The 27,762-nt window shown below is 37.5% G+C and overlaps 1 protein-coding gene across 1 annotated transcript in view; it reads right to left on the reverse strand.

The window, feature by feature from the left end:
* Window positions 1–23,388, reverse strand: part of LOC107723319 (lysophosphatidic acid receptor 1-A) — a 31,447-nt gene extending 8,059 nt beyond the window's left edge. Inside the window, exons 1-2 of the mRNA XM_016531885.1 lie at window positions 23,161–23,388; window positions 11,233–11,988 (exon numbers count right to left, since the gene is read on the reverse strand). Coding sequence (XP_016387371.1) covers window positions 11,233–11,971 — 739 coding nt within the window. The 5' untranslated portion in view covers window positions 11,972–11,988; window positions 23,161–23,388. The remainder of the gene's footprint in view (window positions 1–11,232; window positions 11,989–23,160) is intronic.
* Window positions 23,389–27,762: the final 4,374 nt, after the last annotated feature.

Consider the following 27,762-nt stretch of genomic DNA (forward strand, 5'->3'; position numbering starts at 1 on the left):
GAGACCCTTTTGGGGTAGGGGCGTGTTTGTTTTGGTGATTTCAAATGTCAACATCGGCTACCAGAAATTACTTACCCCACCTTTAACCCTGTAAAGCCTACTGTATTAGATTTAATATGCAAATTTACAAGGCATCTAAATGATCAACAATCACAATTTTGTTTAAAAAAGAACCTGTTGTACACAACATTCTTCATGCCTTATGTCATCTGATTGGTAGTTCATACTTTTTTATTTTGTAAATGGTCTTTTATTATTATTTTAGTATAATTTTAAAGATCTCATTGATGACATTACAAGCTATCAGAATTTCATTGCAACTTTTGGCCATATAAATATCAGCAACTGCACCAAATTGATTTTTTTTTGTCTAAAGATTCAATAAACTTCTAAAAAAAACAGATTTTTCTGACTATTATTTCATATATCAGGCTTTACAGGGTTAACCAATATGTGTGTGTATGCTTGTTAAAGTATCGTGCCATTAGTGGCAGCTTTTGAGGAACGTTTCAAATCGGTCACTTACGAGGTTCCACTTTAGTTCCAATGCAGATTTAAAGGAAGTTACCTACGTCGGTAGCAGACAATGAGGAAGTTCACTAGGTTTTGGAAAAGATTTGATGTTTTTGTGTTCGCTTTGATTTGACAGGAGCCAGTGTGTCAGAATGAACAGACCACTGCAGCTGCCAAGCTGACTGTCGACGTGCAGGAGGAAGTCCCGCCCCCTCGCAGGAAGAGAGGACTGAGCTCTGGCAGCTTCTTCAGTGAAGCCATGGATGGTGTGACAGACTAAAATTGGCAAATACAATTTGATGAGAAATGTTTGAGTTCACATTGAGAATCCTCACTTTTGATTGCAGACTTGTGTACCTTGACAAATCTGAGCACAGTTTGAGCCTGTTGAGCTCTCTTCTGAAACTTTTTCTGATGAGACAAAAAAGGAGAAGCAAAAGTATCTGATTGCTCTTCGTTTAATCTCACGGCTGTCAAGGAGAAATCATTTAGCTACTAAAAGATGATTCAAAAGATTAAAATGATTTAATCTAAAACGCCCATGATTTTTATTTCTCCTCTTAGAACTTGAAGAGGCCCATCAGAAGTGTCCTCCATGCTGGTATGAATTTGCGAAGAAGTACCTGGTTTGGACATGCTCTCCAGCCTGGCTGAGAGTGAAGGAAGGGCTTAAAGTCATGGTGATGGACCCTTTCCTGGACCTTGCAATTACTATTTGCATTGTACTCAACACATTGTTCATGGCGCTGGAGCACTACCCCATGACTGATGAATTCAACAGCATGCTGAGTGTTGGAAACCTGGTGAGGACAATTACAGTAATAGTGGCATCTCAAAATCTGTGATTGCGCATCTCAACCAGCCCTGTTTCTTTCATTTCAATGTAAAGGTTTGTTCTTGCTTACCAGGTGTTCACTGGAATCTTCACGGCAGAGATGGTGATGAAGATCTTTGCGTTGGATCCGTACTATTACTTTCAGCAAGGCTGGAACATTTTTGATGGAATTATTGTTTCTTTGAGTCTGATGGAGTTGGGCCTTTCCAACGTGGAGGGTCTGTCTGTCCTCCGCTCGTTCAGACTGGTAAGTTTCGACTCTGCTTGGAAACAGACATAGTAAATTCACTAGATTGGACAGTGCGGATTGCCACATGCACAATATATGAGAAATGCAGAGGCGGACAAAGTACACAACTGCATTACTTGAGTGAAAGTACAGATACTACTGGTCAAATACTACTCCACTACAAGTGAAAGTTGTAAAGACAGGTTTTTACTTAAGTAAAAGTACGAAAGTACATGCCTTTACTTTTAGTAAAAAGTAAATGCATTGTTTTATTGTCACATTGTATACTTACAATACCTTATGCCACTAATGCAACCTACTGAATACACTGATTAGCTTGTATTATCTTTGGAATTAAGAGCTTTTATGTTACCAAACCTATAGAAATGGAACAACTGAATGAAGATAATCAACTTTATTTTTTATGTAACACTCCTACAGCTACATTGAACTCATTTGAATACTCGTTTAAAAGTTACAAAGTTATTTTTCAAAGAGATATTGAAGGCTATGATATGGTTCATTTTAGGCAAACAAAGCAAACATTGAAAAGAAAACAAATCTTTAGTATTTTCTTACTTTGTTACTGTCCACCTCTGGTAATGGGTTACTTTACTTGTTACTTGAAAAAAAAGTAATCTGATTATGTAACTCACGTTACTTGAAATGCATTACTCCCAACACTGCATGGGTGTGAATGAACTGAATTATTTCATACTTTACAGTACCTTTACTAAAACTGAACAAGTTGAGACTGATGTGATTAAAACACAACTAAACAGCAGTCAAAGCACCAAAGGTTTGTTTAGTAATGTTATGATATTTCACCCTTCATTTTTAATGTCATAACTACGAGGGTATTACAAATAAGTCTGTGAATACTTCCCTCACCCTTTATTAAAGCTCTCTTCCACTTTGAAGCTGAATAAGCAGTTAAATTGGCAGCTGCTCAAAGTTATGCTTCGTCTTAGAGCAGGATTTCAATTTATGACTTCCGCAAACGCTTATTAACACCATCAAGCACAATGACTGGGGTGTTCAGGCGAACACTGCAAGAGATTCAGGTTCAGAGGCAAAATAACTTTGCCAAGTCGTGTGAATGTTGGGTTGGTCTAGAAAGTACTTTACGGCTTTCCTTGACACCAGCAAGGAGTTGGCCATATAGAGGAAAACTTACCTTGATTGTTTTGGAAAGTGGAAGTCAAGCGATATATTGTTTTTGCCGATTATTCAACACCTTTACACTTTTTGGAACATATTTCCTAAAATAAATAACATGATAATGACTACTATTTATTATTGAGTGTGTTCGACTGGTGCTGTCGAATAGTCTAGAGTAAGGAGCCATTGATACAGAAGGTGTTTTCCATTCCACTTCACTGCGTTTTCACTTGGTTTTCTATGTAAAGATGCTCTCAACTGATGTGTTGGACTTGCATTTCACATCTTTTGTGGCATCTCGCGCATGACACAATGTTATATAAAGGCAGCCGTGCTCAAGTTAAAATAAGTTCTAGACTTCTTAGTGTGTGAATGACCCCATTACTGCAAAAGCTATCACTGGCTCTTTGTAGGGGTTGGATGGGCCATGTAAGAAAAGTTATATATTCAAAGGTATATATATTCAATCAATAAAAAGTCAAAGTAGCATGTGGAAAATAATCATAATAATTACAGAAAATGTAATTATGCAGTATTTCTCTTCTTGTGAACTTGCAGTCTGAATTGAATGTAATTAGGTAAAAGGAACCATAAAGTAAATCAAGGCAAAACAACACAAAAAAAGATTGTTTCACTGGCTGCACAAAAAATATGTGACCAATATAGTCCCATTCATGAACATAGTAAAACTTTTTATAAACTCGTCCTTTCATTCGAAATGTCTAATAAACTGTATTTATTGATTTCCTTCATCTCGAAACATTCAGGGGTGTGTTTTCAGAAAGCATTGTTAAAGTTTTCCAAAAAAAGCATTGTGGTCACAAGTTATTTCATTATAGTTTGAAGCAGAGTTTCTTGTTGGTGTGATGTGCATGTAAATAGATCATATATATATATATATATATATATATATATATTGAGTACTATGTACATACACACACACACACACACACACACACACACACACACACGTATATAGGACAGAACTAAAAAAGCGAAGTAGTCCCCAGGTGCCATGTTTGTTACTTACAATGATTAATTAGCAGAAGTTCTTACTTCACCTGCGTGACAATGTCATAATCAACAGTTCTGTTGTTGAATCAGTGTGGTTTGAGTGATGGATGTGCAGCAAAATTACTACTGTTAAGCAATGAGTTGTACGGGAAACGCACCCTTGAAGAGTTACTAAATTAACATCTGATTCTCTGTCTAAACCACAAGTAATAATAACTTTTAACTTCCATGGTTTGTGAGACTTAAAATAGAATTGTTATTTGAGCAACTAGTCAGCAATTATATTGAGTTGTGTAGTAATGTTACAGCCATTATCATTTTGCTGCTTCCAACAACACATCATGATTTACTGTCACATGACAAACCTTGACTAATCTAAGATACGTTCTCTCAACAAACATCATCAACAACAAACATATCTTTAATATTTAGACTGCAAAAATAATCAGTGTCTATCAACATTAACCACGCACCAGTAGAAGTTATCTTTGCAAAACAAGTGCTACCTTTTTTTTGGTAAACTTGACAACACATGGCCAAATGTTTGTGGTCAAAAATATGCAGCATTAGCAGGAGGCTGATGGGAACTCAGTGAGACGCAAACAACAGTGGAAGTGCTTAGTGCATGCTTTGCCTAGTTAACAGCAGATTTGGGACTGAAGGATTTGGCAAATGCATGGTCATTTGTTCAGCCCTCCCCGTTTAAACAGCTTTTCCTATGACTTTCCTGGGATTCGGCACACAGACCAGATTTCTAACATATTATTTCTAGCATATAATTTTACATATTGAAAATATATATATTTTTTAATGCTGATATACTTCCATAACTTTCAAATCATTGCTGTTTCTTGGGTGTGATGTTTATATTTCTCATGATCTACAATTATGGCAGTTTCAGGGACTCACAAGAGGCAAGATGGCAGTAAATCCAACAAAATATTTTTAATGCTACTTGCTACATGCTACTTTGACAGCAGCTACGCTAATTATGTCTCTATTTGTTTCTCTGTTTTTGCCACGGGTTTCAGTCTGGATCCAGAACACCTGAGAAGAGATGATGCCAACCCCTCAGAGGACCTCAGATGATGCCAACCCTGAAACAACATACAGAACTACCACATTTTGCTATAAGTTTGATTGCATCATATAATAATTGCTGTTAATAGTGTTCATCGTCTGTTTGATTATGTCTTTAATTGATTTTTCCGTACATTTCTGCCATATGTACATTGACTGACAGTCACCACTGATAAGCTACCACTAAATATTGTAGAAACTTAATTTGCTGTAAAGTTGCTTTGCAATGATTTGTATCGTGAAAAGCGCTGTACAAATAAACTTGAATTGAAAATAAACTTGAATTAATGTGATACATGCACGCAGTTTAGAAATCCAGTGGTCAGTTTATTATAATCTGTTTTTATTTTTAAAGATGGTCACTGCCTTCATGAAACTATCATGAGGGAAAAAAACTGAAACATTGACTTCCAAATTCATGTTTTTTTTTTTTTTTTAACTATCTGTATGCCATGCATGCCTATCTGAGTTTTTCATGTGATCCATTAACATAGATACGTGTCATTTAGTTTGCGTGTCAGCTGATGTTTGATGTTTTACATTCACTAAGGTGTGGAATTACTGTGGTGACTCTTGGCTCCAGGATGCTGGAGATATAAACACTGCCACAAGTCAAAAGATCCCACAGCCATTGCCCTACTAAATTTTGCTGCTGAGATACAGATGGGAATCCAGGATCCATCAAGAAACTCCAGAGACTAACTCAAATCAAAAGAGCCTAGTGTATACTGACGTAATTGAATGATGTGTTATAGGAAATTAAAGAATCAGATTTGGTAAATGATAAGCAGTTTTAATATTAACAAATAGAAAATTATATATAAGTACAACTAAATAAATTTAACAATGGCAAACAACATGAAGAAACCAGCAGCATAAGGGCTGTCAACTAATCAGCCCCTAAAGTATTGGTGAATATACCGTAAGGTAAAACATGTAACTAAAAGATGTCACCATATACTTCCCCAACTGACTGATTCAATTAAGAATACAAACAACACAGCAAACATTGCATTACAAATTTTCTGAAATGTTATGTTTAAATTGCTTGCATCATATGTTTATTCGTCATCATATTCGTTATGTTTAAATTGATTGCATCATATAATAATTGCTGTTAATAGTGTTCATCGTCTGTTTGATTACGTCTTTAATTGATTTTTCCGTACATTTCTGCCATATGTACATTGACTGACAGTCACCACTGATAAGCTACCACTAAATATTGTAGAAACTTAATTTGCTGTAAAGTTGCTTTGCAATGATTTGTATCGTGAAAAGCGCTGTACAAATAAACTTGAATTGAAAATAAACTTGAATTAATGTGATACATGCACGCAGTTTAGAAATCCAGTGGTCAGTTTATTATAATCTGTTTTTATTTTTAAAGATGGTCACTGCCTTCATGAAACTATCATGAGGGAAAAAAACAGAAACATTGACTTCCAAATTCATGTTTTTTTTTTTTTTTTAAATTATCTGTATGCCATGCATGTCTATCTGAGTTTGTCATGTGATCCATTAATGCTGATAAGGCAAGAAAGCAGATAAATAAAAAGCCAACACTGGCAAAATATATTCCGAATGAAACGCCCTGCTGCTTTACACCACATGAGTCCCGATTCTCGTTTTCTTGAGGAGCGGCAACCGTTCCAATGATTTCATCACTGTAACTATGTTATTCAAATATACTTCATACGCCCTTGAGTAACTCTCAACAATGGATGAGTCATGCCTTTGAGAAGCCACAAAACTGATTTCATTTTAAGTTGTAGAAGTTATTTGGAACAGTGTGAGGAGATACAGTGTCTCATGGATTCCTGGAAAGTTCTTTTTGGTGGATAGTACATGGAAACCTGAATTTCTGATGTGACAGTGGACATCAGTGTTGCCAGATCTCACTGACAAAAGTTCAAGAGATTTATAATCAGACAAGCAGTGCACTAAAGAGAATTTTGGAAATGCAATATACTCTCATGCATATAGAGCAGGGAAATAATATGCTGATGTCCAACAAGTACTAAAATAACCTTGTGAAAACACCTCTGACGTCTCTGACCTCACCACTTTTTAGCAGTCTCTTTTGGCACACATTCTTTTGATCACACCTTCAAGTTTTCAGTAACCACTTCCTGCTGCATAAGTTTGCTTCTATATATTTTTAGGTGGAAGTTGTGAAGTGCTGATCAGAATAAACCAAAGATGGCCAGTGCAAAGATTCATGAGCATTAATACTATACTATTGCTATTGTCCTCATTTGTATGTCGCTTTGGATAAAAGCGTCTGCTAAATGCAAATGTACGGAGCCCCGCACATGCCATGCAAGAAAAAAAAAATAAATTGTGCGCACGATTTACTAATTCGTTCCCTCGATTTACTAAAACATGCACACGATTACTATTTTGTTCCCTCGATTTGCTAAATCGTGCGCTCAATTTACTAATTCGTTCCCTCGATTTCCTAAATAGTGCGCTCAATTTACTAATTCGTTCCCTCGATTTGCTAAATCGTGCGCTCAATTTACTAATTCGTTCCCTCGATTTGCTAAATCGTGCGCTCAATTTACTAATTCGTTCCCTCGATTTGCTAAATCGTGCGCTCAATTTACTAATTCGTTCCCTCGATTTGCTAAATCGTGCGCTCAATTTACTAATTCGTTCCCTCGATTTGCTAATTCGTTCCCTCAATTTACTAATTCGTTCTCTCGATTTATAAATCGCGTACACGATTTAGCAAATCGAGGGAATTAATTAGTAAATCGTGCGCACAATTTATAAATCGAAGGAACGAAATAGTAAATCGTGCACACGATTTAGCCTACTATTTTTTTCCCTGCATGCCATGTGTGGGGCTCCGTACAAATGTGATAATATCAGCATAACAGATTCAGAGCGAGTTAGTCAGATTAGTCAAAGTAATAAATCAGAATAAAAGTTATTTGACCCAACAATGTATATGCAACACTCATATTTGTAAAAAATATATCTATTTCTGGTCTCATTTTAATATTGTAATATAATTTGAAGGATTACATTATTTAAACATTAATTACACACTGTAATTGCCATGTTATTAATAGTTATACATCTCTAATCTCCAGGCTGAGATCACGGTCTACAAACCGTGCTTTCATCCAGACCCCTCGCTCTCCATTCTCTCCAGAGGTTGAAGACAAGCTCTGCCCGGTCCAAACAACAACAGTACTGTTTCCTGAGCAGTGCTTGTGCAGCGGGATGCTGCACCATGACTGGGTTCCTTTTTTTCCAGGCCAGGCTTCACTGGAGGAGCCGGCGAAGCATGACACTGATGCAGTGCAAGGCAAACAGTGGAACTGGCCGCGAGACCACTATGACGGGCCCTCAGCTGTAAACTACTCAAGGGCTACATTGTTTGTTGACTTGAAATTGGCACAATAGAATGAAGGGTAAATATTACGTAGCATTTAGGTAAATCTGCTTATATGTGTATAGGCTTTTGGTGGTTTGAACCACAACTTAAATCCTGGTGCATAAATGTATACTAGCATTGAAGGCCTTTGACAGGAAGCGGACACATGGTATCTCGCCAAAAAGGCAATGAGTGTGAACAGAAATTGGAGAGAACAAATTGATCCCCAGAGCAAATCCTCTATGTCATAGTGACTTCATTAAAGGAGAGATTCTCAGAGAACATGCACAATTTGGCTCCATGATGCTCATATCTACAATGTAGATACTTGTGGTAGACCAAAACACGATTAATTATCATTTCATTTTTTTTATTTTTGCAAAGATTTGATAGTCAAGAGAATTGACCTTCATGAGGTTTCCCACCATTTTCAAATAATATTAAAAATGAGTGAGGACAGTTTGTTTGTTGAACAAGTCATTGTGGTTTAAAACCATCTGCTTATGATTGCACCATCATAATAAATGATATGATGCTATTTTTATGTAGATATAATCTGCAAGTGGAATAGTGTGAGAATTGACCCAAACTAGACATGTCATATACCATCCATGTGTCCAAATCTGCTTACTTCCCTCCTATACAGTAGGCAAAACACAATATGTGACATGAGTAATATGTCTGAATTTGTAGACAGTAGGTGAAAAGTACCTGAAAGACCTATTGCTTCTGTCAAAATGCTGGGATGTGCATCTGATGGATCCCATGAGGCCATGAAAAAGGATTTGTGAATGACAGTGAGCTCACAAACTAATGATGTAGGTCACATGAAAAAGCCAACATGACGGATGTAGTACGTCTGGATTTCATTTACACTACACTACACACATTCATACTATATAAAATCAACTTTTAATAATGGCAAAGTTTGTTCCACATCAGATGTAATAGCTACTACACAGTATGTGATCTGGGACTAGTGTTAATTTCGTCAGCCATTTTTAATTTAGTCTTAGTCTTTGTCTTATTCTTTGTTTTAGTCCTGTGTCAAATGTACTTTTTAGTTATTATCATAGTTAGTTAACCTTGTCCTGTTTTCGTTTAGTCAAGTTTTAGTAAACTAAATGCTAACCAAATGCCTGAGCATTGTAGTCTAGTTTTAGTTAATGAAAACTTTTTGTCACATTTTCGTCATGCTGTATAATGGGGTTTTTTTTCTCTCAAAATTATAATCCCAATTTTTGTTGTCATTTGATAAATTTATGTTTACATTTCAGGTATTGCACTTTCACTAATAAGCAAAAATCATGTGGACTCATACACATTGCTTATTTTACCTCATCTACAGTACACTGATTTATTATAGACTATTTATTATACAAATTAATATCACGACTTAGACATGCACTCTCTCTACATTATGAAAACTGGTAAAAACAAACAAAAAATATTTAACAGTGAAATTCCTAATAGTAATATTTAAGTCCAATAATTCCAAATTACAATAATGTTTCTCTATTAAAACAACAGCAATTGAGTAGAAGCATTTATTCAGCAACCACAGTAGCAAACAATATAGTCGAGATCTCATGACAGAACACAGACAGACTGAATGACACTTTCATTTAAGCTGAATATCTCACATGGAAATCGCTAAACTCCGGCTTACTTGTTTGCCGGTGTTTTCAGATCATCGTCAGCATTTCCGCAATGAAGAGCGACTGAACGCTTGCATAGCAAAGGCACATACAGCAGTCTGCAATAACATTTTGTCTCATTTTTTGATGAAAATAAAAACGATTTTGGTATAGTTTTTATTTTAAACAAATAAAATGTAGTCTCGTCTTTTATCGTCAACGATATTGCATGTTGATCATTTATTGACCTTATTGTCATCTCGTCATCATCTCGTTTTAGTCAAGGGAAAAAAGCTAGTCAACAAACTGTTTTTTTGTCATAGTTTTCGTTAACGTAATTAATTTTGGACACCCTATTTCAGATATGAACACATAAAACAAATGACTCAAATCTTAGCTTGCCCCAAAGTAATGAAAAGTTATTTTCTATTTATACCCAACAACATCAGAATTACAATTTAGTTTATTTTAGTGTTTTGTCTGTTAGCTTTGAGGACATTTATATCATGGGTGCCCAACCCTGCTCTTGGAAGGCTACCATCCTGCAGAGTTTAGCACCAACCCAAATCGAACACTAAACCAGCTATTTAAGGGGTTCAGGATTACTTGAAAACAACAGCCAAGTGTGTTGTGAAGCAGGTTGGAAATTTAAGTCTGCAGGATAGTGGCCCTCCAGGCGCAGGTTTGGCTACCCAGGGTTGGTTCCCAACGTTGTTCCTGGAGCATGTCACTTTGTCAACATGTCACTTTGTCTGTCACACCCATTTCAGTCTCTATTAATGACCTGATGACCTGAATCAGATATGTTTGATTAAGAAGACATGCAAAAAGTGCAGTGTTGGGGGCTCCAGGACCAAGATTGGGAACTACTCTGCTAGAGTAGGGGTGTCCAATCCTGCTCCTGCAGCCTCACTATACCCTACAGAGTTTATCTAAAATCATAAACTGAACCAGCTACTCCAGGTCTTTGGGATTACTGTAAACTTCCAGACTCCCAACGTTGTTCCTGGAGCATGTTACTTTGTCAACATGTCACTTTGTCTGTCACACCCATTTCAGTCTCTATTAATGACCTGATGACCTGAATCAGGTATGTTTGATTAAGAAGACATGCAAAAAGTGCAGTGTTGGGGGCTCCAGGACCAAGATTGGGAACTACTCTGCTAGAGTAGGGGTGTCCAATCCTGCTCCTGCAGCCTCACTATACCCTACAGAGTTTATCTAAAATCATAAACTGAACCAGCTACTCCAGGTCTTTGGGATTACTGTAAACTTCCAGACAAATTTGCTGGAGAAAGTTGGAGCTAAACTCTTCAAGGCGTTGGCCCTCGAAGCCCGAAATAATTTACTAATGAATTATCGAAGCAGAACTTACCCAATACAATCACGACCGTTTTCAGCAAGCTCATCATAGTGTCCCGGTTCCGCCGTTGACCCGAGCTGTGCCGAGACATCCTCATGGTTCGCTGACGTACGTACATAAATATGTGAGCGTATAGAACGACCATCACCACGAAGGTCACCAGGTTGAAGATCGCCCAGAAGCCCAAGTAGGAGTTGCTGTAGAGAGGAGCCATGTTGGAGCAAGTATCTATAGCACAGATGCAGTTCCAGCCCACGCTAGGAATTGCGCCCATGATGATAGACATGGTCCAGATGATGACGATAACGACAACTACTCGTCGATTGCTCATGCGGGTATGGAGCTGCATGCGAAACACGGTTATGTGGCGCTCAATGGCTATAGCTAACAAGTTGGCAACTGAGGCTGTAAGGCTCGTATCGATGAGGCCTTGGCGAAGCAACCACGTGCTGACCGTTAGCCTCCTCGTATTGGGTCCCGTGTTAAACATCAAGTAGAAATAGGCAAGTCCCGCAAAGAAGTCCGCGGCTGCAAGGTTAGCCATTAGATAGTAGATTGGAAAGTGAAATCGGCGGTTGATGTAGATGGCAACCATCACAAGCAAGTTAGCTAGCATAATAAAAATACATACTGTAATCCCAAGTCCCATCACTAGCTTGCTTACGGCGTTCCATTCTGTGGCCAGATATTTCTGACTACGATTGTAAAAAAAGGCTATGGTTTCATTGTAGTAGCATTGTCCGTCATCCATCCTGAAAGGTTATGTTTCTGAAAAAGATAAAAAAGGTGTCAGAGTTTAGTCTAATGAAAGTCACACATGGCTTAATATTTTGCATAATTTATGGATTGTAATTTGATATTGATGGTATACAAAGCAGACTTGTCACCCACATTCACAGAGGCCAGTTGATTTAGAGCCATAGACACAATAATGGGATTATTCTGAAATAAAACGTTGACGTATGTTCTGTGACCAAGCACAAGAGCATTTAAAATGCATGCAATTGTTATAGTAAATTCAATAACTGGGTAATAACTAGGTAATAAAAGTGAATCTACCCCAAAACTTAATCTTTACCCATGTAGTTACCTTATATTATCCAGTACTTTCTTAGGTAAGTACACCATGAGTATAGACAAGTGTACAGACTGTAAAATAAAGTGTAACCACAATGTCTTTATTATGAACAACTAGACAGATTATCATTTAGCTCCAAAGTATGTCCTTGAACTCAGTGATATGTTTCACAGGCATAAAATATTGACTTTATAGCATGCAATTTCCATCTGGTTCTGTTTTATTAGCATGTTACCTCATAACATTGACCAGGAAAGGCACACTAAACACATAAAAAAGGGACAACTTTCATAAACACACAAACAGGCACAATGGTTGCCTGTAGAATGGCGTTCTGTCTCTCAAAACTAACTATTAAACACATAAGTGCAAGACTGAATTGGGTCAGAGTTTAGTCTAATGAAAGTCACACATGGCTTAATATTTTGCATAATTTATGGATTGTAATTTGATATTGATGGTATACAAAGCAGACTTGTCACCCACATTCACAGAGGCCAGTTGATTTAGAGCCATAGACACAATAATGGGATTATTCTGAAATAAAACGTTGATGTATGTTCTGTGACCAAGCACAAGAGCATTTAAAATGCATGCAATTGTTATAGTAAATTCAATAACTGGGTAATAACTAGGTAATAAAAGTGAATCTACCCCAAAACTTAATCTTTACCCATGTAGTTACCTTATATTATCCAGTACTTTCTTAGGTAAGTACACCATGAGTATAGACAAGTGTACAGACTGTAAAATAAAGTGTAACCACAATGTCTTTATTATGAACAACTAGACAGATTATCATTTAGCTCCAAAGTATGTCCTTGAACTCAGTGATATGTTTCACAGGCATAAAATATTGACTTTATAGCATGCAATTTCCATCTGGTTCTGTTTTATTAGCATGTTACCTCATAACATTGACCAGGAAAGGCACACTAAACACATAAAAAAGGGACAACTTTCATAAACACACAAACAGGCACAATGGTTGCCTGTAGAATGGCGTTCTGTCTCTCAAAACTAACTATTAAACACATAAGTGCAAGACTGAATTGGCCGATTCTTCCTCCCCAAACACCCAGCACAGGAAATAGGCCTCATTTGGGTATTGCAAGATAATTTAACCCTTAGTATGTGTATGAAAGTAATCACTTGGGTTTCATTGTTTTTCCAAATATATATTTTTAAGAATCATTGTGATAAAATTATTTAAAAAATGTTGTCATCATTTACCAAAGCAGAAATTTTGAGTAATATAGTGGTTGCTCTTTTCCCAGCAATTAAAATGAATTAGGACTTGAAGATTTCAATCTTCAAAAATCATGCAAAAGCACCATTCAAGTAATATTAAAGAATCATAACAATACATTTTGTTTGACAACCTGGCTACAATAAATAAATAAATAAATACAGTTGAACCATTTTCAGTACAACAGTTTCTTTTAGCCATTACTAAAACTTCAAAACACACTTTTTTTTTTTCCTGCTCACATTCAGCTATCTCAGGCTCAGCATGCTATCAATTGTTTAGAATTCAAATGCCAAGCAAGAGTGGATGACCTTTCCACAGTTATTGTGTACTTCTAAACCTATCATTACCACACATTGGTCCATAGTGCTCAGATACAGACAGACAGATCCTGTCATTGTGTGTCAATGTGTTTTATCATATAGCCCCAGGCCTCTGATCTCTCTAAACTAAAGGCAATGAACAAGAGCTGTCTGTGCCCAAATGTCTGTGAACTTCCTCTCTCAATGCTCAAAGCCACAGTTTCAGCATTATTGTATCAACCATCCTCAGTGGATAAAGACGGTGGAAAGGAAATTCCAGAAAGGCCTTGGCTGAGTGCACTTGATAACATTGTAGCTTTACAGCGTCTCCTGCTAAAACCACATCGCATGACCGTTACTCAAGGAAACATTTTGTGATAATAAACAATTATGCTTAGGAAGTATATATAAATTATATTGCACTATTTCATTTGCCAATTGATTCTTCCAAATTAGCTTTTCTCTAAAATATTTCACTTCATGCAATAATGCCATTTTTGCAGTTATTGACTATCCATAAATACTTTTTTTTTTTTTAACATGTTCAAATATGTTTTGGTACCAATTAGTACCAATGTTGTTTCAATACATCCATCACTGAATGACATGCTTGATCTTGTTTATTTAGTGATTTATTAATGACAATCTTGGAAGCATATCTAAATAATAAAATAGTTTAAATAAAAGAGTGTTCATGCTAACAGCTTTCCAGAACATCAACCAGACCCTGATCATAATCAACAATATAAAGCATCATTAATATACAATATACATATTGTGCAGGCAAACTTTCTAATAAATGAGGTTAAGGAACGAGCAACAGCACCAGCCTCGATCCATTTCAGTATTGGTCCCCTGCCTGTGTGAGAATACAATGCAGGCATTGTTCTGCACCCATCCTGTCAAAAAAAGCAATGAAACTGGATTGCTACAAAGAATAAATTGTTCACATTGGTGCATAGGCAATACTCCAATGTGATTCAGAGCAGAATGATGCTAATTTATGCCCATAATTAGGTAGGCATCTGCAAGCTGTTAACAATCCAGGAAGAATGAAGAACTTAGGTAAAGTAGTGGTGGATTCATATTCACAAACTTTTTGAAATTTTTACAAAACATAACGTCCCATAGACTACATTGACTGAAAATTCAGATAGAATAATATCAATTTCCATAATACACTTGTTAGAAACCATAATTCTACATCTAATACAGAATATCACCCTGTTAGACACTCTTGAGTTTCTAGAGGAAGTTAAGTCTGAACATTACAACCTTGCTTGGTCTTTGGGGCTAAACCCTGTTTGAAAACAAGTGTCATAGGACCTGTTTTGGCATGTCCTCCTGTAATGGACTTGGACCTCAGGTTCAACTTGGACCTGGTTGTAGACGTGCTAATAGTATCATTTACCTGCTTTGTCTAGCACCCTTAGGCCCATACACGCCTCAAAATATTTGAGTTAGTGCACACTTAAAGTACATTCTCTGACAGCTTTAGCCTATGAAAACAGATACCCTTTCTGGAAAGCGACTCATGTAAAAGTTACAATAATTGATTTAAAATGTATTTAAGTATCACAATGATTACACACAGCCTCAGGCAGAGACTACAAAATTACAGATGGACTGCATAAACGACACAAAAGCAGTATGGACCTGCTTTGTTGAATGTGTTCACTGATCTATCACCACCACCCACAACCAGCTTTAGTTCTTTGTAAGCATCCTCAGTCCCAAAACACAAGGTGGCTACAGTTAGGCTGCAGATCCCACAAAAAACTCAACTAAAGTAAGGGGTTGGTGTCTTTAAACCACAAATGTGTCAATGGACTGCTGAGAAATGGTTTTGAAGTTTGCTGAGAACTCTGGGCAGTTTGACTGTCTGGTTTTCCATTTCTGGCTTGAGATGTTAGTTCGGCACTTGATGTTTGGTGGCCTTGAATCTTCCGCTAAAATACACAGCTGTCTTGCACTAACCAGCTTATTATACTTAAACCTGAAGCCAACCAACTTGCTAAATGGACATTTATGGCGCTTTTCCAATGCATGGTACGGCACGGTATGGTTCGGTATGGTTCAGTTTTGGGGGGGTTTCCACTGGGTACAGTACCTGGTACCTGGTACTTTTTTTTAGTACCACCTCGGTTGAGGTTCCAAGTGAACCGTACCGTTACCAAAACGTGACGTGTAAACTCTGCTGATCACTGATTGGTCGGAGAGAATCGTCACTACCTGCGTCACTGAACTTGCGACACAAACACAACAGAACCGCTAGATTTAAATCAGCACAGCCAGCGAAGGATCGAACGCAACTGTTTTGAATGAGCGCACCCTTTTTTAACAACCAAAGAATGGCTGTTTTGTGGTCTGTTGAGGAAGTACAGACGTCCCTCTCGTTGATAGCAGAGGAGCGGATCCAGCGAGAGCTTGATGGGGCGACGCGGAATGAAAAAGTTTTTCAGGAGTCGCGGCAGTAGAGGCGGCGCAACTATAACGACATGTGAATAATCCCGCCCACACTAAAGCGGTACTAAACTGCAGTGGAAACGCAAACTGAGCCGAGTCGTACCACACAGTAGAAAAGCGGCATTAGTTTGTAGTACCCTAACAACATTGTTCAGAAGTAAGCAAAAAATGGAAATGGAAAATGAACCACTATAAGGTCTAGTTTGCAGCAGAGACAACTGCAACTGCAGAGCCGTTCTTCAGCATAAAGCCCCACATATACTTCACTATACCAAACGAACGGACAAACTGGTGTGGCAGCATTTCAAATCAGTCCAAAACAAAGTTCATTTGGAGTTCGTTTTGGGAGTTTGAAGGTTTCCAGAAAAGTTCATTCTGGCTGGTGAACACCTTCAGACTACCATTGGTTTGTAGCGATTATGTAATAGGTAGGTGCGGGTCTGGGGCTCCACCTTCTTTCTCTGGTTAATTTATTCTGTTCAGTCTGTTGAGGTCAGACAGAGTAAAAACATGAACACACTGGAGAGTTGATTCATAGTATAACGTGGAGATGTAATTACTGAGAGGAAAGCATGCAGCACATATACACATATTTATCTATTAAATGCTCTCAGAAGCATGTACAGGATTGGGATGTTTGCTAAAAGTATACTGCTGTTTGCATCAAACTTGCATCGCAGAATGAAAAATAACTTTACTGTGAGTATATCGGTTTCTTAAAGCAACATCTCTTGGAGTATCTCCCATGTGCCAACCAAAGGTGTCCAACCTTGCTCCTGGACAACCAAAGTCCCGCAGAGTTTAGCCTCAACCCTAAAATCGTTAAAATCGTCTGAACCAGCTAATCAATGTCTTCAGACTGACTAGAAGCTCCCAAGAAAGTGTGTTGGAGCAGGATGGGGCTAAACTCTGCATGAAGGTGGCCATCCAAGAGCAGGACTGGACACCCCTGGACTAGAGCAATACCAAAGTAAAATCTCTTGGCAGCTCTTAGTGGCAGCACTCCACTACACAATTGAGGGCATGGAGTTGTTTAGTCTGATGGCACGCTGCGCCACAACGGTGATCCAAAGAAGGCAGCTTCCCCTCTTGAAGTTAAGGAACCACATAAATAGAGTGTGGTTGGCACGCCAAAAAACTGTACTCTCTGGGTCTGTAGAGACAGTTCCACACGGGCAAGGAAGAGCTGTGGATGTCCTGCACAACTGTTTCTACTTAACTCTTCATTGTTACATCCTCGTTTGCTTTTCTCATCCTTTTGTGGAGACCCATCATACTGGCAAGTCTGACACAATCGGAACCACCATTTTCAGGTCTTCACCACATGTTTTGCGTTATTGTAAAAGGAAAGAGCTCCATTATTCCATTTCTGGTGCTACTTCTAAAACCAGATTGGTCAGCTGTGGTACCTTGCTGATTGGAGTACATTCAGCTAAAACTTCAGACAAGTCTGTTGTGTAACTATATATGAAAAACACAATTTTGGAACCCAGTGAAACAAAACACATCGTGAATTGACCTACACTGACTTAATGTTCACACTTCTACGGAAATGTCTTTGGCAAGCATTGAACTGTGTGAGATACCATGCAACTCAAGCATATAATCTTGCCGTTCTCAAGAAAGTCAAGAAGATGAAATCTACATTTGGCTCTTCATGGTTCAATCATTGTAAGATCTGGACATGGAAATTGTTTTACGCCATTCTGGTGAACGAAACCCGCCCTAGAATAGGTTTAGCAGTGCATGGTGGCACTATCTTCCTGACTATGTCATGGTAGAACAGTGTTTGCACCTGGATTGGATGCACCTGGTGCTCTCATATTCCATGAAAGTGTCTTACAAAGCAATCATCAGACCTAATGATTCCCACAAGATGGCTGCTCAAATCATTATGAAACTCAGTGTTTAAAAGTTGGCAAACTCAGTTGGATGAAGCAAACAGGATAAAAGACGATTTAACAGGTTTTTTCCATTACTCAGGGGTCTAGGCTTCCTACTCATTTCTCCAGATTATCCATCACTGTACACGGTCTTTAGATACAAGTGGTTTCCAAATGGCAGCCCCCTGACATAAATTTGCTCAGTTTTTGCTCAGAGTGGGTCACAGGGGTTCAATTTTAAGGTTATACGTTTGCGGTATTCAGAACCAATCCTGTTAAGTATCCATCTATCTCTATTAAAGCAATAATTCATCCAGAAATATTCATTTTGATGACTTTCTATCTTACTTAAAACGGACAAGAAGAAAAAAATAGATATACATATATATTGGAATGGCAAGACTACTCTTAAAAATCTAAATGAAAGTGGGATGGATGTATATATTTTTAGTAAATGATAACCCTGGAATGGATATTGGGGCTTTCAAGCCAAAAAAGCAGTATAAAGTATCCTAAAAGTAGTCCATATGGCTTATATATTGTATTATATATTGTAGTTGTATGAAGCCATATAATGGTTTGCACGAGAAACAAAACCAAATATGCATTAGGGGAGAGTGGGGACAGTTTTCATGATAAAAAGTATTTTTTTATGATCAGATTTTTTGTCACTTTCTAAGCTGTTTGCATTAAGCATCATAAAGTCATATCATTTTAATATTTTTTTGAGCTTCTAATAGGCATAACTAGCATGTGTCAAATATATTGTGTCGAGTTAACAAGTTTTATCACAGCTGTCACACTTTGTTGCAACTGTCCCAACATGCTGTCCCTTACCACAACATTGATGTAAAAGCTTGCCACAACACTACAAAATTGTAATTGTATGGTTTATTAAAGAACCCCTTTCAACCCCCCACCCCCCCTTTTTTTTAAGTAAATAGGTTTTTAAAATCTGTCCAAGTCTTACTAATTTCCTTCCCTCTCACCCTCACACATACATACACACATAAATCACTTGCATGCACACACACTCTCTTAGTTTCATAAAATGGTAGATTTGTCTAATTTGAATTTGAAAAGTAAGACTGGTTAGCACTTGGTTAACTGAATGAATGAATGAATGAATGAATGATGCATTTATACTGCTAGTCAAACTTGGAGTTGCAGTCCTGACACAGACTAGTTTGGTGGAGTTTTATTCTGATGTTAAAAAGTAATACAAGACAGTTTATAGCTGACACATACTGCTAAATCAACTTAGTCTGCTAAATCAGCAGCTGCATTTGTTATTGTAATCTAGTTACTTTTAGCTCACATGACGTGGTTCTTTTATCTGATTCACCCTTATATTTCCAAATTGTTTACTTGGTTTTCATTCTTAAGGATATTTCAAGTAGGGTAAAACTTATACTAACTAAACTCTCTTGATATCCTAGACCCCAAACAACAGCATGAGATGAGAGATTTCCTGTGTTATTCACTCACTGTTCTACCGAACACCCAACTTCACACCTGATTTGAAAGTGATGTTATTAGGCTTACTTCAGTGTTTCATTTGTGACTCATAACTGAGCGCATTACAACATGGCAGTATCAATTAGGCCTATATTCTTGAATATGAAGAGGCTTTGAGTGGGTTAACCAAATAGTTCATATATTAACAGGCACTAGAGGCTGGACATACATCACTATGAAAACAAATGTGATCTCTTATGATGAACTTGATATGTCGTTTTAAAATGATGGCAGATGATTTGAATAAAGTATTCACTGACATCAATGAAAGAAAACTCGAGGAAGAAGCCAAACGGTGATTTCATGCACTCGTCTGAACTATTAAACCCACGTTTCCCCCTTTTCCATGAAGCCTGTTGTGCTCACAGTTGTGTCACAGTTGTGCATGGGTGTGTCTTGAAATGCATATGGGCTGCACACTGCACAAGTTTGAACTTTTTAAAACCCATATGTTTTAACTTAACAACTTGTATCGACTATATGCCAAGTGAGATATAAGGCACATATTTTAATGTAAATAAAATAAATAAATAAAAATTAATTAATTAATAAATAACATGCAACATATTGATTTTGATGCTTAGTGTAAGAATCTTACGACACCTGTAAAAAACAGGTCATATTTCCAAAAGAAGGTTTAACAAACCTTTACACACACACACACACACACACATACACACACACACGTATATATATACATGTGTGAGTTTTTGATACCTACAGTAGGCTTTTTATACCATCATTTACATAAAAATAAACATGCCCTCCTCCCTCATAATTACAACAATGTGGACTTTTTTTATTACTATAATAAAAAAAATTATATCAAAATAAATATTTTTATTGCATTGAGTTTATACATCATGTATTTCATTCCTTTAAATGTATGCCGATTAAAAAAAAACATTGCATAACAGTATTTATTTATGTATTTATTTATTAGAAAATGGTTAACATTACTGTATTGCAGTAAACAGAATCACCATTGAGAATATTTTTATTTATTTATTAATTATTTTTATTAATTAATTATTTTTAATGTAATTAATTTAATAATGTAAAACCTAAAAAAAAAAGTGTATGGGCTTTTTTAAATGTATGTATGTATGTATGTATGTATGTGCATTTTTATTTATTTTTTTATTTTTATTTATTTATTTTTAATTTTAATTTTGGGTTGAATGCAGTACAACTTGGATTTAAAATGTAAAAAACAAAACAAAACAAAACAAAAACATTAATTTATGCTTGACAATGATTAAAAATACTGTATTGCAGTAAAGAGAATCACTATTAAAAATGTATTAATTTATGAAAATGTTAAACATCAGAACCCGTTGTAATGAAAGAATGTGCTAATTTTCATGACAAAAACAAACAAACAAAAACAAAACAAAAATCTTATGGGCTATTTTACTCTCATTTTGGGTTGTATGCAGTACAACTTGGACGTATTTTCGTGTGATACACCCTACTACAACTAAGCAAGTCATCAGAAAGTTGCAAGAGCCTACCACAATTCACACTGCGAGTTTGTCTTTGAAGCTAACCAGACTAGGCGCCGTAAACTCCAGCGAGGACATAAAACAATCTCAAGATAACAGCGTGACACCAACACCACAACAAATCATTATCCTACGAAGATAATACACAGTTTAGAAATCAATGAACCTCATACTGGAGCTGAGCTAAACTGTTTTGACGTCTGCATCTCCTCACATATTCCAAGCAACAAACCACACACCTCAAAAGATCACATATATCAAAATAGTGTGTCTTATTTATACTGCTGACTGGGTGGCCATTAAAATAGCACACAATAGAGCACCACCATGCACTGTATGGAGTCACGGGACCTCCCAGCCATGCCCATTCCACCTATTTATTTAGAGAGCGCCACTGCAGCAAATTGAAGGCCATTGAACACATTTTGGAGTTTGATATCTCCCTTCAGCAGCTCTGACACACAGCAGGAAGGGCAGGAACCAGCTCTGCTGCACAGCACAGCTGCACCAGTCCTGACCTGCGAGGTGATGGGAGCCATGGGTGTTTTCTGTAAAGAAGAGGCTTTCCTGTCTCTGTCTCGAGTGCAGCCGACCAGCCAATGGATATATTAAAACCTTGGCACTAAATTAGTTAAGTCTACCTATTTAAAAAAAAAAAGCACAATGAAGGCTAAAAAATTCACTGTATCTTTACTTTTGTGATGCATGTACTCTGTAAATGTTAGGTGAGGCCCGCCTTGAACGTTTTTCGGCAAACAAATAATAGTTTTAAATACAATCGGTTGCATTACAGAAAGCTCAAATATAAGATTTGGCTTTATTTTGGTGAATACATCATCCTCATATTTCCATTTGATGACGTTCCTGTCCTTTTCCTGTCAGAATATAGACATAATATAAAATAAGTTGTGTAAAAAAAACAAACAAACAAAAAAACTATTAGGTGTGCTCAATCTTTTGACCTCTAAAGAAGTTCAAATAACTTAAAAAAAATAAATAAAATGATAAATAATAATAATAATAATAAATCTAGACAATACATTTTACTATAAAGCTTATTTGTTTAACACAACTGAATTACATCGAATATACTTGATTTCTGTAATACTGTATAACAGTCATCAGGAAGCTTAACTGTGGTTTAATTTGCAATCTTACTACAACTACATAACAGGGTGACCACATCATGACTCAGTCTAATGAAATGAAAATAATTTTGCCTTTGAGATGATTTTCAGGTTCATCCTCCACAGTGGACTTAGACCAGGACCAAACACTTACAGCACAATTCGCCACATTTCAGAATTTAAACAGCATCAGAAGACATTAATAAGACGATTGCTGTGCATTGACCCGAGTCTGTTCTGGTTTGGAATACATTATTCCAAGGCGTGTTTTTTTGGGAGCCGGCCAGAAGGGCCAGGAATGTTTGACTGCTATCAATCTGAATTTACAACAAACTAGAACGGGTTGTTACAGCAGTACCTACACACAACACAGTACGAAACAATTCCCCTTTTGTTAGGTACACGTTATCATCTTCTTGTGAGAGTTTAGTCTATGTGGAAGAGTGGGGGAGGTGTTAGTGTAAATTGGGGGCAAACACTGAAGTTTGACACCTTTTGGGATCAGGGTGGCACCTATGCATACACCCAGAATGAAAAACCTTGAAAGAGTCGGACTTATGCATTACTAAACTCATATTGGGGAGACTACATTAATTAGAGGTTAGAAATTAATTATGATGCTTTTTTTTCTGTTCCTTTGCCTCTTCTGTCGGACACTGCCACGCGTTACTGTCTCTGAGATCAGAAATTTGCATGATCACTGAGCTTACATATTTATATGGGTTACCTCACATTAAAAGTTTAACTATTCGGAGAAAATGCATATCTCATTTAGCATTTTCAGATATTTAACCTTGGCATTGGATACTTACTTGCAGTAGTGACAGTGAAATCCAACAAAGTTATTCCAAAACTCACTCGTAACTCCTCAAAAAGTAAGAAAAAAAAGCTCTAAAAACACAGGCGCGTCTGGTTAAGAGAGATGGCTCGACTGTTGTTTAGCGCTGTTTAGTCCACGGCTGTTTGGAATATTCATTTTATTCCCTCGCAGTTGCGCGCATGTGAGCTGGAATAATTCACCTCTGTCCCGTTACTCAGAGAACAACTGCAGCACTGAGACTCCGCGGCGACACTCTCACACGGAGAGAGAGAGAGAGAGAGAGAGAGAGAGAGAGAGAGAGAGATGTGAATGACGTCACACACTCACACACGCACGCAGACGCGCAAATGCAAACACTCACTGCAGGCGCGCTCTGGTGTGGCGTGTAGTATAATTGAAAACACATTGTCAGCTCTCTGAGTAAAGTTTATAAGCAGCGAGTGAACTACCTTAACATGCATGTGATTTCTCAGAAAAAATAATTCATATATTATACTAATAGTAGGTAGTCGTAATATATGTATATATTTTTTAATAAAAAGGCATGAATAGACATGGAAAGGCAAAAACAGTGGGATTTTTTTTTTCACAAATCATTTTTTTATACCAAACTTTATATAAAGATGATTCTCAACTATGTTATGGAAGATATAACAGAATGATTTGATATACCATTTTTCTTAATGCAAAATGTGTGTAAAATGGCCATAAACAGGTTTTCCCATTATATTCAATGTATCTATAAACTGTCTCTAATTGGCATATTAATGTATTTTTGGGGCAACATATAATGAAAAAAGAAGTGTAATAATGGGAGTAATAATTAACAAGATTTTCATAATAATATCTAATATTTCATATTAATATTGATATATAATTTCTTTCCCTATTCACTTGTTGTGTCTCCCTAAATGCCTAATAAACATACTTTAAGTCCTGGTGTCCTCTACAGTGGACATGTATGAAATCGCTGTCCTGTTTCGTAACAAAGTCACATTTTGATTTGAAACCCCATAACATTTTCCTGAGATGTTAATTTATGACAAACAATTTGAAAATTAGTCCGATTTAAATGATCTTTCCAAAATATTATCTTATTTCCATAAGGGTGTTGAATTTGATCACTGAATTAATGTTAGCCGTTTTTAAAGACCAAGAAGAGGGAGTGCCCATGGTGAAACTTCCAAACATTTGGTATCTCGCATACTTCCGTAGAATGAAAACACTTACCACCATATGACATCACTCTCACACACACACACACACACACACACACACACACGCAGACTTGTCTGTCTAGCCTTGTAGAGAACATGGACTCTCTTGCTTGGAAACTTACCATGGGAAACTTACCGGCAGCTCCTGGCATTCTCCTCACCACTTATCCTTGCTCCAAGTCGAGCCAAGTGATCTGAGTCTTCTAAGGCTGCGTTTACGCTTGGCATTAACATGCGATCAAGCAGATCGGATCGTCAGTCAATCAGAACAATGCACGTTTACAATTGGCAACATCAGCTGACTTCTCTATCTGGATAACTGATCGGATCTGTCTTTCCCGCGCAATATTTAAAAAAGTCTGCAGAGAATTGGCCTGGTGTAAAGTTAACCTGAAGTGGTGGGTTTTCTTTTGAAAAGCATTTTCAGTCGCCGGACATTTTACAAATCAAAGATAAGTGTAGGAGTCTCACTAGTGCTCCACACGAGTGTTCTCCGTCTTTCTTGTGACCGTTCGGGGGAGAGGGGGAGGGGATTTGTGTGATGTCGACCTCCGAATGCAGACACAATGGCTGGATTGCGTTTACATTACACTGAGATCCGATCACAATGCATCCTCGACTACCTCTGGAGCAGGACACGCTGATCGTATAACGTTCCGATCAGAAGCGCGTTTACACATATCTTTTCAATGTGTATGTGGACTAGGGCTGCACGTTAAATTGCATGAAATTGTCATGTACATCTCGTCAGTAAAGCCGCGTAGCTTGCGTAGCTTATCAGTGATCTATGGCTCTGTGTAGTAAATGCCGCTCCATCTGAACGCACGTGATGGAGATTTACTACTAATCACAGAACTGGCTTTACTGGCGAGATGCGCATGACAATTGCATGCGATTTATCGTGCAGCCCTAATGTGGACAACATCCGGATACAGGTCGCTTGTTAATGCCAAGTGTAAACTCAGCCTTAGTCATTGTCCGGTCATCAAAGTCATCTCCAAGTCTTCTAAGTTTCCTAAGTCATCTCCAATTCAATCTAAAGTCCTCCCTGAGTTTTTAGTACTTGTCTGGCCAACAAAGTCATCTCCAAGTCTCCTAAGATGAAGTTACAAAAATGGGTTTGTGAGGAGCCTAATCATTCAGTCCTGTCAATCATCATTACGAGCCTGAAGCCTACATAAGCAACACTCATTGCGCCGTCCCAGCAACAATTCTTACGGCATCCCTCCACCTCACCATCTCCTCCTCTATTTCAGTTATTCTCTCTTTATTTAGTACTGCAATGCGGGGTTGAACTCAGAGCTCAAGCCAAGCCTCAGATTTGAGCCTCCGTCGAGAACAGCAAGCCAAGTTTGTTTACCATAAACCCTCTGGAGTAGATGGGCAGGCTGATCCATCTTCAAGCTGATCCAAAGTCACCTCTGAGTCTTCATAGTCATTGTCCAGTCATAAAAGTCATCTCCAAGTCTCCTAAGTTATCTCCAAGTCATTTCCGAGTCTTCATAGCAATTGTCTGGTCACCAAGTTTCTGAGACTCTTTTCTGAGTCTTTCCTGACCTCCTGTTTGTGTATCCCTGGACATCCTGTAAGACAAATCAAAGCATCATTACTGAAGTCTCCAGGTTTCTGCACACTATAAAGGCTCACTCACTTGTTTTGGCTGTTTCTGCCTCTTTCAATAAAACATACAATGTGTTGTTCCACATCCTCTGTCGTCATCTTTGAGTCTATGCCCTATCGTAGTGGTTCTCAAACCTGTCCTGGAGTACCCCCAGCCCTGCACATTTTGTATGTCTCCCTCATCTATCACACCTGATTCAACTCATCAGCTCATTAGTGGAGAAACAAAATAGCTGAACTTTCGCATTTGGTATAAAAGGTTCTTAAATGACTGCAATTAACTGAGTCATAGAATTAAAAAAAAGACTAACCTGAATATTCTAACCAAAAGAGATTGATCGAAAGACACTGAGATTCATGTGGCAGATTAAACAGCATTGTTTCTCGGCTGAGCACTTCTAATTGTAACACCTGAGATAGTGCTTATAGCCAGCTGTAAACTTGGCCAAAGTTGGAAAGTTGTTTTCACAGTTTTCACAGTAATTGTTTTTTGAAGTCCAAGAAATGAAGTCCCTGCAAAAAAAACACAGATATGTAATTAAAATACTGCACCACTTACTCAGCTTTTTGTTGTTGGGGGATAAATGTGGTTTCACTTTGTATAAAAGAAGAAAATATTTCTTGCTGTTCCTGTTCCTGTGAATTGTGGTCCAACATGATTCCATGACAGCACTTCACATGAACATTGATCGATTTTACAGCGCAATCAGTTGTTTAAATGAAACTGAGGTTAAAATTCTTCTGAATTGTGCACAACAGCATACCAAGAAGCAACATCTGACTTACAGCTGGGTTTAACAAGCTTCCCTTCTTTTTGTAAACTGTCAAGCTTCGAGCCAATAGCACCAATGTTTCTTCCTGCAGTAAACATTGTTAGATTGTCTGTTCAGTGCATTCCTAACATGAAAATGTCAAATGCCCTTGCAGTAGGCTGTACTGCCCAGTGTAAAAAAAAAAAAAGATTGTCATATTAGCATGGCAGCACCAGCATGACACTAAAATCACAGCCACATTTTCTCCATTCTTCCAGTCATGTCATTACTCAACTGACTTCTTACTCCATATTTTTCAGAGGGAGTAGGGACATTTCTAAACATTTCTAAACATGTATTTCGAGGCCAGGGGAGTTGACAGGAGACCTGGCGTCTCTTGTTTCTGCCAGAACAGGCCGGCCGAACAGTTAGAACAAGAGATCAGGACATGAGGGTGAGCGAGCAAGAGGAAACAGGAGGTCATATGGTGGAGGGGTTGGCGACCTTCCGGACTGCTGTCAGAGACAGATTAAATAAACTACAGATAGAGGCGATGAGCTATGGTGTCTTAGTAGTTTCCTAGCAAAATGACAGAGGACCTTTGCTGAAGACATCTTTGATTTGAAAACGTTTTACTGGAATCTGTAGTAAACACACTTCAGCTAAGAACTAGGTCAAACAAGACTAATGAGTTGACTCCCACATGTATGCTGTAATGACTGCTGTAATGAAGCTGAAAGAAGTGCCCTTAACATCTCCCTAGCAAATCACAACAGCACATAGTCAAGACATCCATAAAACTCTCAAACAATAGCTTCAGAATAGATCTCCTAGAAGTACTTTAAGATGAAATCAATAGATGCACAAGTACTGTCTCTTGAATGAAGCCCATTTGCATTTAGTATAGATGCAGATGTTTAGATGTAGTATAGATTACTTTAGAATAGATGTAATATAGATGATTAGTATAGATGTTTACTGTAAATGTAGATAGAAAATAAATTC

The sequence above is a fragment of the Sinocyclocheilus rhinocerous genome, unplaced genomic scaffold, assembly GCF_001515625.1.
Source record: "Sinocyclocheilus rhinocerous isolate Xijiao unplaced genomic scaffold, SAMN03320098_v1.1 scaffold6448, whole genome shotgun sequence".
In the NCBI taxonomy this organism is placed as follows: Eukaryota; Metazoa; Chordata; class Actinopteri; order Cypriniformes; family Cyprinidae; genus Sinocyclocheilus; species Sinocyclocheilus rhinocerous.